General features: G+C 43.2%; 1 protein-coding gene across 2 annotated transcripts in view; it reads right to left on the bottom strand.

The window, feature by feature from the left end:
* Positions 1-12117, bottom strand: part of LOC112455431 (epithelial discoidin domain-containing receptor 1-like) — a 190476-nt gene that overhangs the window by 72705 nt on the left and 105654 nt on the right. For both annotated transcript variants that reach the window (XM_025017330.1, XM_025017331.1), the window contains exon 4: positions 11781-12012. In XM_025017330.1, coding sequence (XP_024873098.1) covers positions 11781-12012 — 232 coding nt within the window. The remainder of the gene's footprint in view (positions 1-11780; positions 12013-12117) is intronic.

Below are 12117 nucleotides of genomic sequence, written 5' to 3'. Positions count from 1 at the left end.
AGAGAGAGAGAGAGAGAGAGAGAGAGAGAGAGAGAGAGAGAGAGAGAAGCCAGCACAGACAGGCAAATCGAGAAGGGACGAAGGGTTCGCGCGGCGCGGCGGGGGGCGCAGACAGGAGAGTAACCGAGAGGACGAGAGAGGGTTGAGTTAAACGTCCGCCGTCCGCATTCCCTGATCCCCGTCGAGGCAAGCGAACGTGTTGCCGTCGTTGACGACGTCTCTCTCTCCTCGAGTGTGCCGGGGCGACGGTGCAATATTGATTCCACGTTGTGGGTTTATGAATAAAATAAGCGGTTTATCCGGCGGTGGTGTATAGGGTGGTGGTATACGGTGTACAGAGGGTGCGGGGCGCGCGCGGGCGAGTGGCACGGTCCCACGGGATCAAGCGAAGTGGCGTTGCCCATGGTGAGTAGATAGCCAGGTACGCTTATATACACAGGTACGTGTGGTATGCGCATACATATACACGTACCTATATATGCCGGGTTAGAGGGCACATATTATACAGGGTGTATCGGAAGATATGTGTTTTCTCTCCTATAATTATAAACTCTCCGACGAGCTCGAAGGCAATGTCTCTTCGGCGCGGTTAATTATTGAGTCGTTGAACATTGAGAATTAAGCGACCGAATGGAAACAAGATAACAAGAGATCGATTATACTTATGTGTACTTTGACAGAATCTTAATTTGAAGCTTGGTGAGCAAGATGCTTAACGATAAAGATTGAAATGTTACTAGTTATACAATAACGGCAATTTTTAGTCACTCTTTCCGTAAAAAAACACAATTTCGAATTTATTGAATAGTCTTTAACGAGAAAAAAATATACAACTCCACGTGCAAACACATACATTCAATTATAAACGCACGTTTTTTCTCAGAGTGGGCGTAAATTATATATATTAATGTTCATATGTTAATGTTCAGCTATGAACGTGTGGATGCAGGACTTCGTACTGTAGCGAGGAGCTTGCAACAATTGCGCGACAAAACGTTTTACGGCAGGCGCAACGCATTCCGCTCACGTCTCGTGGCTGAACACACGTTCCTAGCCTTCAGCCACCTTCTACCACTTTTCGGTGCACCCATGCGCCGACCTCTACTACTATACTACCGTTGACGTGCCTGCGCCGCGCGGGCGCTTGACACCCCGTGTCAAGATACCCTAACCGTGGTCCTTCGGGACATCTTTATGGGTTCAGTACCGCCATATATCGCGGGCTAAGCAACTGACCTATTTTCACCCTGTTCACCCGTCGGCTCGGACTTTATATTTTCTATTTCGCGGCCCCGCGCTCTTCACAACTCGCAATTGCTACCTTCAAATGACGTTTCTATGGCTCTACAATTTTCGGAAAACACTATTCGCCCCCTGCCTCGAATCGCTGGCGTATAACCAGCCCAACTTGCTTCCGGCACACATATAGCGGAGTTCAATTACCGAGACGTAAAAGCGTTTCTTGGGTTTTCACTGGCAACCTTTGCTTCCCTACCTTCCCTTCCCAGATCCGCGCTGCCGTTCCCTCCTTTCCCAGAAACAGACACTTCGAAAGTACTCCCAAAGGCGTGCCCTTACCGCCTTACCACCGGATAGCTTACTGCACCCTGGGTGAAAAACTCTCCGTGTCCGGGGGTCGATTCTTTCTCATTTTATGGCAACGAGGGACCTATTTCAGCTACGCGTTATGTTGCCGCCAGTTTTCGCAACAGGGTAACATCAAGATCTTGCAGGGTCGAATAAGTATTCGAACGTATCTATTTTTGCAAACAACTCGATAATATTGAAATGTCAAAAATCAAATTAAAACTCATGTTTGTTGGTGCCGTTAATATTTTTGTTGCAGGTCCAGAGAAGCTAAACTAGAAATATGATGAAGTAGTTCGGATATTGTCAAAATATCTCATATGTTTGGCAATATTATCAATCATGAAATTAACTGGACTGCAGCAAACTTAATTATAATAATATTAAATACGTATATAATATCTGTCATTCTCGTTTTATATCGTACTATTAATTTGCATTAGATTGTTGATTCATGAGCGTAATTACCATTTTCACGAGCTATTAATCATCTAATCATCATATGTAAATCGTCGAATTAAATGCGCTTCACCCTGGCGTCATTACACAAATGCACAATGATTCATGATATGTGTACATGGTACCGTTACGCATCACGATATTCGTATGTATTATTTAAAGAGCCGCTCGCGCGAGATAAGCAATTATTATTTCGTGTTATTTGAATTGCGAGAAAAAATGTTTCGAAAAGTTTAGCGATAATTTTCATTATAAGATACCGCTGCGGATAATATCTATACGTGCTTTTCCAACGTAATTTCCCGCTTCTTCTATTTTCATCCTTTGTGCCTGCGTGTATCCACCTGCGTGCCCAAGCATAAAGGTCAAATGTTAAGTAACGATTATAGGTATTATCGAGCTGTAATAGTCTCAGGGAATGTTTATCAGATCTTGTATCACGAGAATATGCATATTTAACGTTACGTTGTACTGCCATGTCCAGAATTATAGACAACAATTCGTAGCGTAGGCTTGATGTAATAGATTATTGATAGGGAATATGTTCTTATATTTAAAAAATATAATTATATATACATATATATATATATATATATATGTATATGACTATAAAAAGAGTATACAAGTAAATCTCAAATACTTTTTATCTCGTGAATTATTCTCAAGCAGAAAATGGATAATCGTGATAAATTTATCGTAGATAAAAGACGTCGGAATCGTTAGTATAAAATGCATGAGGGAACGTTGGACGGAACGTAAGGCGCTTTTCTATGTCAGGATTAAGGAACGTCGACGGAACAGAAAATGAAAACAGCGAGCCATTTTGCAAACGAATGACAACCGGATGACGTGACCGAGCACGAGATGGGACATCTGTCGGCTCTTATACGTCTATCGCGTTGCACCGGCGGCGCGGGCGTTGTAAAATTATGCAGCTGGCACTTTCTCGAGATAGAAACAAGTGCACGGCGCGGGCGATGGAAATGGGCGATGCACACAATGTAAAAGAGTCAAGAAGATGCAGCAGCAGCCCGATGGAACTTTATCGTGACGGCTTCTTCAAATCGTAATGGCTGCACGCGCAGTTTACGGCGGAAGTGTATCTCGTAAATATGCATCTCCGATGACGTCACGATCGAAGTGCATTTCGAGGATGCTAGATGCGGTTATAAACTTTCTAAATTCAGATCCCATTTGAGAAGTGAGTCGCGTTCGCGAGACTTTATCGCGATCGTCACGTAAAAGTTGGCCATTCCAATTTTTGCGCGTATCCGTAAATATAACTTTCAAAGCTGTTTAAAAATGGCAAGAAAATAATTCTAAAAATTCAAAAGATAATTCAAAACAAGGAGAGTTCTACGCGTTAATCTTGTAACAAAAATATTTATTTATTCGAAACCTTTCAAATTCTCAATATACTGGATACACATAACATCTCTTTTCTGTCTATAATATACGTAATTTAAGTTTCTTAATACTCTATTTATTTTTTTTTACTTCTCCGCGTAACTTTTTACAACCTATTTCGCGAATGCTCGCTCTGACGGTTTGATTACGGTTTTTTGGGCGCTTTAGGTGGCATCGAAAGGAGGTCGACGAAAAAATTTGGTGAGCCAAGCGAACCTCTGCTCTTCTTATTCCTCGTGTGCGATTTTGAAGTGTTCATAACTTATGCCCGTGTTCGTTTTTTGCCTGTCGAAGCGCCGTATAAAACGAATTTATTGCGTCGGCGCATGCATGTCGTGGCGGTGGCTGCCTCCGCGAATATTTTCGTGCACTTCTCTTGAATGACGCTATCGGAATTTCGTTCGTCGATGGGCCGATATTTTTAGGACGTCATACCTATTACCGATTATGGTTCTACTACTCCGCCTCCATCGAACTTTTATCTGCAAAAAATATTCGTCCTTTTTTTTATTAAAAAAAAAAATGTGTGTTGCTTGGACGATGTATGACCCGATTCGGTTCTCTCAAATAAAGAGAAAAATTCTTCGTTTGGTGGGAGGAAAGACACAGTTCCCTCGCGTTTTCATTACATTCTCCGTCATAAATTTCTTATCTTTTGCATCTTAAAAGATCTCCTTTTATAGGAAATAATAAAAGAGATCTATAACACGTGAATCTCGCAAAAACTGCGAATAAGCCTCTCAAATGTTATCTATAATTTAATCATAATATTCTTATTAAAAAATGGTCTTATATCGAAACTTTATCTACCGTCAAAAGACGTAATAAAAATAAGAGGATATTCCAGAGAAAGACTGCCACTTTACCGTTAACTGTGACTGCAATCTTCTCCAGAAGCGGTCCTACTATATTCCTCTCGAAAATCCGCGCCTACCTTTATCTCCTATTAAATCTGTCGGCCTTGATGTGCAATAAAAGCGGAACGTTAACGCTCGCCGTTATCATGATTCGAGTTATTACCCAATATTGCATTCGCAGGACATATCGTAGTCGCCGTTGATCAAGCGCGTAAACGTATCTCGTTTCGACGACAGAACTATCGCTTTCGTATATCAACGTACCGGCCGGGCTCTTGGTTACACTTGCAATTACAATTATAGGTATGTACACGCCGCGAGTGCCGGGCGAGCGCGCGCGCACGCGTGTGTCGTGATGCGCGTGAATTATCCCGTGGACAGAGGCGAGCGCTTTGCTAATGTTCTCGGCTTCCTGTGCGTGCGCCATCGCGACCCCCGGGGCATCATCGCAGCGGCCCGGCAATATCGCTCCCTTGTCTCCTTTAATTTTTTTCTCCGTCCTCCACGCCCCCAGTCGTCGCGGCTACCTGGAAACAGTGCGTGATTTACCGGGATCGGGCGCCGGAAATCAACGCAAGAGCGTCGGTTGCGTGTCCGTCCGCTCTGCACGCACACATCCGTCTCCTCACGCACCCCCAGTCGCACACACTTATCCCCCCCCCCCCCGACAATTATCGGATTTCCGCACGGAATTCACCCGCTCGACCTCACCGTGGGGAGGAAAGCCCCGGCTAGAAGTCGGTTCGTCACCGGACAAGATAATGATGGATCAAGGGGCTAAAACCTACCACTTATATATATCTACCGTCTACGAGCATTCCCGTGATCATCGCTTTTGCGAGAAGGTCATTACTTCGAAGTGCGTACTCTTTAATTATAGACGATTCGACTTCGCTCGGGAGACGAATGTGTATCGTATAATCATAGGGCGTAAAAGTCGGCGCAATGTACGGTTGTTACTGGAGTGAGTGTTTTGCTGGACTTTGTATCGATTAACCATCACGTTTGATTGAGTTACGAGACTTTTAAATATTTAACTCTAAAGGCTCGTATAAATCCAATTCATTTGACTTTAACGAAATCGTTAGACTTTATTCAGATCGACATTTAAATTTTATTCCTAAGTCTTTTTGCTTTTATATATTTAAAAAATTTTATATTTATGATTAATAAATATTAATGGAGAATTTTTTGACATTTGATCATTTTTTTTATTACATCAAATTGAATCAAGTTCTATATGTACAATGTTGCGGGGAATCGATATTATCCACTTCATCGATAGCCAACTAGAAAAGCGTTATTCGTGCCGCTGATAGTCGCGTTACTGCATGAACTTCCGTGATTAAGTGTCGTTTTAAAATGTAGCGCATAGAACACTCGGCGTTAAAATCTGGTGGAAAAAGAGGGTGACATGTCAGTTGCCGCGGGTTCGTTGTACTCTCCGTCGAGGACCGTGATTAAGAGTCGTTTCAAAACTGATGGCATATACCAGATATGTCGCTTCTTTGAATGTTAAATGGGGCCATTCTGATTAAGCATACTTTTTTACGAGCGTTGTTTCGAAGATTTTTATCACTTTTACATGAAAGAGAAATTGCAAATCCGATATATTTGTCGTTCATACGCTTCCCCGTAATAATCCTATTTTTATATTTTCGTCACACAATCACGAGAGTCATATATAATATACACCAACATTTTCAGTTTAGTTTCACGAAGCACATATATATTTTTTACGTTTCACGCCAAAAGTGATTCGTCACCGTCACATTATTCCGACGTCTCGAATATGCTTTTAACTTTTGACACCTATTAAAAGTAGGACGTCTCTTTTTAACTACTTACGTCGCGCTAAACAAGATAACGAGCTAAAAGGTAAAAAAAAGAGGCGCGAGACGCTCATTAAAAACTATGCAGATAGCGGGAAAAAATAAGTAGGATAGTTTCTCGACGCTACGAAGCACCCTTCGCGAGTCTGTTTGTATTTTAAGTGTGGCGCGCACACCCTGCAAACATCATTGGCGAAAATCGCTGGTAAACACGTTATTAAAATGTTTACTGACGTGAATGAGCTGTTCGTCGATTATATTTTTCAAGCAGTTTTCCAACGGTCCGCAAGTCGTTCGATAATCGATAAGCGGCCCTCGCCTTTTATTTTTCGGCCGAAGACAGAAAACAAGATACAATAGTTGCGAACGTGAACATTTTTAACAATATAAGCTCGGTCAATTTGTGGATGTTCTTCCGGCGTATGTCCAACGACGCAACGTGCGGTCCGCAGGGAGTAGAAGATATCCATATGTTGTCCTCTTTGTGCAATGGACAGGATCTTCCCCTTTTATTCTTCCTCTGACGGTGTCCTTTAGAAGATTAAGTCTGTATTTTATTGCGATCGAGAATAATTTTTCTATCATATCGTATACTTTCTCTTCAGCAATAAAAATATACATAAATAACGCAAATATTAGAGTCATATCTTTGTTCAAACAATCGACGTTTAAAATTGAGCAGTTCAAAAAATGCAAACATGAAAGATACACTACACGTGAATTTAGAATGTATACCTTAACTTATTTGCAATCAAAATCCACAAACTGTTTTTGGGCAATATTTGTCGCGCTAATGATGTTTGCAGTTTAACGAGTGGATTTTGATGCGCTGATTAAAAGTACGCCGATGTCGCGCGTGAAACACGAAAATGTGTGCTAAACATGAAAAGTTGCCACTAAAGGAGTAATTAATGCTTTCAAGAAAAAGTTTAGCGGCAGTATGCCCGGAATAATGTAGGTAAGTTTGGAAAATTAATTACGGATGTTGCCGGGAAATTAAGATAAGGCGTTATCTGGAAGGAAAAAAAATGCTCGTGTAAAATAAAGGAAAGATAATAATTTTTCACTAAAAAAAACTATGTACTTTTAATAAATAATATTTTTAAAGCATATATCTTAACGCCTTTTTTCACCGTGCATTCGTTTATAATTATTTTCTACCAAACTCTCGTTCGCGAATATATTTAATTTGCGTTAATTGTGATATTTTGATGGCACGATGACGCACGGTTGTGCTCAAAACCGGAACTACGGTGAGAAAAAAATATCGTCGTTTCGAGAAAGCTTCTCTACGCAGAACGTATACCATTTCCTGCGGGCTGCGGACTGCGCAAGCTGCGCTCGGGCGAATTTAACTGCACCGGAGAGAGATTCCAAGAAAATCTATTTAATCTCCCGTCCGTCGATGGAGCGCGAACGATGGGAGCACGCCGTGGCGCGCGTAGACTAATGAGAAGTGGGGTCGGTTTTTGACGTGGGGTATTTATTATTGAGACGAGAGCGCGCTAGAGAGCCGGTGGCAGGAATTGGATGGTGTGTTTTCTCTTTCTTGGCGAATGAGCGCGCGCGGGCGCGAACGAGGGTGAAAGACGGAGAGAAAGTGCGAGAGAAAGGTCGCGCCTCAAGCTTTAATTACCTCTGGCGGCCTTTTGAAGCTGGAGTGCCTCCGTCTTTCGTCCCCCTTCGCGTGACAATTATTATTAGCATTACGTGGTACTATTCACGTCATTTTACGCTAGCGCGGGCGCGTATACACGTGTGCGCGTGTGTACGCGTTATGCGACGGCGCGGCGTATGCACTTTGCATCCCACACGCACAAGTGCACACGTCAGAATACGTTAGCGCTCCTCTCTTGTCCCCGAAACTGTTAAAGACCTCGTGGTTTCTTATCGTCTCGGCGCAGCGCGCGAGTCTTTGTAGAACGTTTTTTCTCTCCTTCGTCTCTCCTCGTCCGGATATCTCCGCAAAACCCTGGAAAAACTTCCCGCGGCGCGTGACGCGGGAAAGGGAATATTTGCTGTCTCGGGTATATTTGCTGCGGAAGCAAAAATTTCGCTTCCTTCTACGAGCGTCTGCCTAGTTAATCTCATTTCCTCCGTACAATAATTAATCGGATTTCTCTCACAACTACTTCATGTCTACCCTTGGAGAAAAGACATTCCCTTGATTCTCGTAGGGAAAATTGCAATATCCGTCCTTTGCTTTGTTATTTGCAACACTTTGAACAAATAGCAGTGGAGAATGTTTCCGCGTCAAAGTCGCGTCGATGTGTAATATTAACATAATATTGTAATGACAAATAATTTCCAGGAGAATTTTCAGGTATATAAAAATATTTAGTAGCAAATCTGTTTAGCAATTTTAACGGCAATTCAATTTTTCTGACTTTTTTTCCAGACGCAGCAAAAAGTAAATTAATTCCAAATTAATTCTTAATCGTTAATGGACCTTTTCCATAACGAGGAAAAATGAATCAAGGTTAGTAATCGGATCGTGTTTGGCGGTAAAGCGGTGAATAATCATGGGATCGAAGAGGCTACGCAGCGTTTGCATGAAATTACGCGGTCGAGCGCCGATGACGGGTAGACAGCGTCTTCGGCAGCGTGCGACGAAGACGCGCAATCCTCTGGCGCATTAGCGCCGGTGCAAGCTGGCTATCAATATTAACAAGATAGTAATCGGATGCCAGATGTAGAGACACGTCCGATCGATAACGGATAACTGCTCTCCGGGGAGACAAATCGATAAGATACCGAAATAATCGCGTCATTGTCATTTTTTTTTTCCTTTCCGCCGATTGGTAATTTGCGTAATTTTCCGCGCGAGCAACTCCTCGCATTTGTTGCAAAAGGGCTAAGTACGCCGAGTTGATAACAAGGCCGTGAATAGTGACGAGCCGGGATATGTCACATACTCGAGGAACTATGTTCGCGGAGCAGAATTTTAGATTCACGTCACGTTAGCGCCTGTCCAATTACATCGCCATTAATCACGCTTTTGAGTTAATAATGTTCTCGATCGTTTTTCTCCCCCTGACATATTTTCGAAGTAATCGAATTAAGATGGAGGAGCGTATTAAATTGTTTAGCAGAAAGATTATTGAAAGGTATATCAAAAGCACTTTTGTTAATTGAAGTAAACAAATGAAATGGGACGAAAATTTATTAATCTCTATCATTCAACACGTCTATTAGACTATATTTAGATTCATTTTGGAGCAGCGAATTAGAATTCGATAGCGGATTTAAATCCAAAATTCGAGCATATACATATATTATATAAATCTCATTGTCAGTCCGATCGCGATATTCTACGCGCTATGCAAATCGCTAAACCGCTATACATTTCAGATTGGCCAAATTTAATCGTGCCAAATTGAATAATCACAAAGTTTCGATTGCTGACCGTATTTTCAAGAGGGTCGCCTGTGAAGCAGAAAACCGAGCAGGCTAATCATTAAGTATTGAATAATCACGAAGTTAATCGTGCGACACACGCGAGGTGTCTTCCTCGCTGGCGAAGGGGAACGGCGAAGTCGCCGCGCGCGGTCCCTCGACGCATTAGCGCCGGCGCGAGTGGTCCATCAATATTAATAAGATCGTAACCGGACGAGAGGCGGCGCGGCGGGGACGTATAGGGTACGGGCTGATCGAATGGCCAATTTGCCTAGTGGTTAGGCGAGCTTTTTCGTCTCGCCTTTCAGGAACGTGTATCGCCGGTCTTCTTAGTGTCTCGTAAAGCGAGACGGGGATCGTCGCCGCATTAATGAACGGGATACGCGTCGCATCGCTACACGGAATCGTGCCCGAGGGGACGCGCCGGCGAACGAGGCTTAAAGTGTCGTAATAGCGACGGCGACGTGGTCCATAAACATTACCCCGACGACGGTAGACGACGTTGAGTTCACCGGGAACGTGTCCCGTCGCCGTCGGCGATACTCGTGTGTGCGGCTCCCTCAAAGGTAAACGGTATCGGGGCACATTTGATGTTTGCGGTCGCCATCATGTGGACAGAATCTACTCCGAGTGATCTTGCCTGATCGTTTGCGGACGGATGTGTGCGGGGTAGCCTTCGTTTAAAACACTACCCGTACCTTGAATCTCGGAGACGGTTACTTTCTCCGATAAGAGAGAATGGCTCAGAAGGGAAGAATTTCCATCGTAAAATTATTTCGACGAAACGAGTCGTTTATCAAATTGTCGTATAAAAATGATTGTCAGGTCGCTGTATTGTAGTGAGATTTTGAAAGTCCTTAACATTTGTGAGAAGTCCAATCTGGAAAATGCCCTATAAACGTAGTAATGGCGCATCGATCGCGGCTCGTCGCTATGGATATGAACGGAATATACTGCCGCTAATGCATAGTACACGGTAATGCCGGTATCCTAACTTTACGGCGTCCATCACGAACTCGTTCCGCTCACCGCAGCTGCTCCCGCTAATACTTCAACGTGGGCTTCGCCCGTTAGTCGAGAGACTCCGACTCGGCAGCAGATTCGCTCGCGAGCAGACGAGCGGAAGGCTCAGAGGCATGCTGGTAGAACGGCGGCGGCCCGACAAAGTGGCGCACACCGACGGTACGAAATTAGCTTACGGATTCGCGATAAGCGGCTTACGTTTCGAGCAAGGATAATCCCGCGCCCCGTAATCGATTCTTGATCGCCGAACACTTTGAACTCGCGCGCTCGTCCCGCGCGCGGGCATATATACGCGCTGCTTTAACCGCTCTCAAATAGAACGGGCTGCATCCTATTTCATCTCCGGAATAACGATCTCAATAGCTTAGTCAGAAGAACGATGGCACGATTATTTTGGGTCAATGAAATCGCGGGTCTATTTCGATCGTTTCGTTGCAATCGCGGCAGCTGCGGCCTCAACTGGCGCGGGCGCCGGTAAATGCGCGAATCGGCGGCGTCGGCATCACGTCATACCTAAATCACGATAGCGGCGAATGTTTTTGCCCAAGTGGTGTGCCTTGCGTGCATCGATCCGATGCGTGGTCTGTCAGTTCTAAAGAACCATCCGTGGTTTTTCGTACCGCGTTATGTTGTCTTGATGTTCGATATAAAAATACGAGAAGTTGGAAAAAAAGTGATCTAGTTGAATGAAGTTTCTATTTTTTCCGTAATTATCACACCTCTATATCGCAAAGTGGTTATGAATTACGAAATATATGCAGAAGATATATGTATACATAATTAAGTAGCTTAATTAGAAGTAAAGACTTTAATCGACCCTTATTGCCAGTAGGGTCGATACTTTACTTCTTAGGTTAATTATTGACTGGCAAAGTAAATGCTACTTATTCGGTTATAATTAACTAGTTATTTTATTTTTACTCGTTATTTAAAAAAATGAAATTGAAAAATAAAACATACATCATATAGTAAAAAAATTGTTAGTACAATTTTTCCATTTCTCCTTTTTCTTACACAGTTTACGATTTAAATTTCCAATAATTTACGATACAAATTGTACCATTAGGGTTAATAGGTGGGTAATGGAGAATCCAATCAGTCCGATTTAGGAACTTGGTCGGAAAACGTCGAACAACTTCGCGGCAATAGTACTCTATACCGGTCTAGTCCGTAATCTAGCGCCGCGATAGAGAATCTTTAATTAAGTTAAGGCGCTCACCTCCTCTCCTTTGATGTCTCTATACCGAACCCATTTGCCCAGTCGCGGCCTCCAGTATTCCAGCAGATAGTACTCCGCGAATTCAACACCCACGCCGTTTCCGAAACGGCCCTGGGTAGCGGTGGCCGTGATCAAGTGGATAGTGTGAAGGTCGATCTCCAGCCACTCCCGAGCTTCCTTGGTGATTTGGTTTTTAGGACACCAGGCGCCACCGAGATTCTCCGATTTCAATCTATAATCATCAACAATCGAGTATCGCGTCAACTTTTGCTTTGGTTACATTGTACCCTTAAAAGAAACATTAATATATTTAAACATGTATAAATTTTTATTTATA

Source organism: Temnothorax curvispinosus, unplaced genomic scaffold (assembly GCF_003070985.1).
Source record: "Temnothorax curvispinosus isolate PA1 unplaced genomic scaffold, ASM307098v1 QBEX01006086.1, whole genome shotgun sequence".
NCBI classification, from domain to species: Eukaryota; Metazoa; Arthropoda; class Insecta; order Hymenoptera; family Formicidae; genus Temnothorax; species Temnothorax curvispinosus.
Note: the sequence above shows the minus strand (reverse complement) of the source record. Positions and strands in the feature narration are given on the sequence as shown.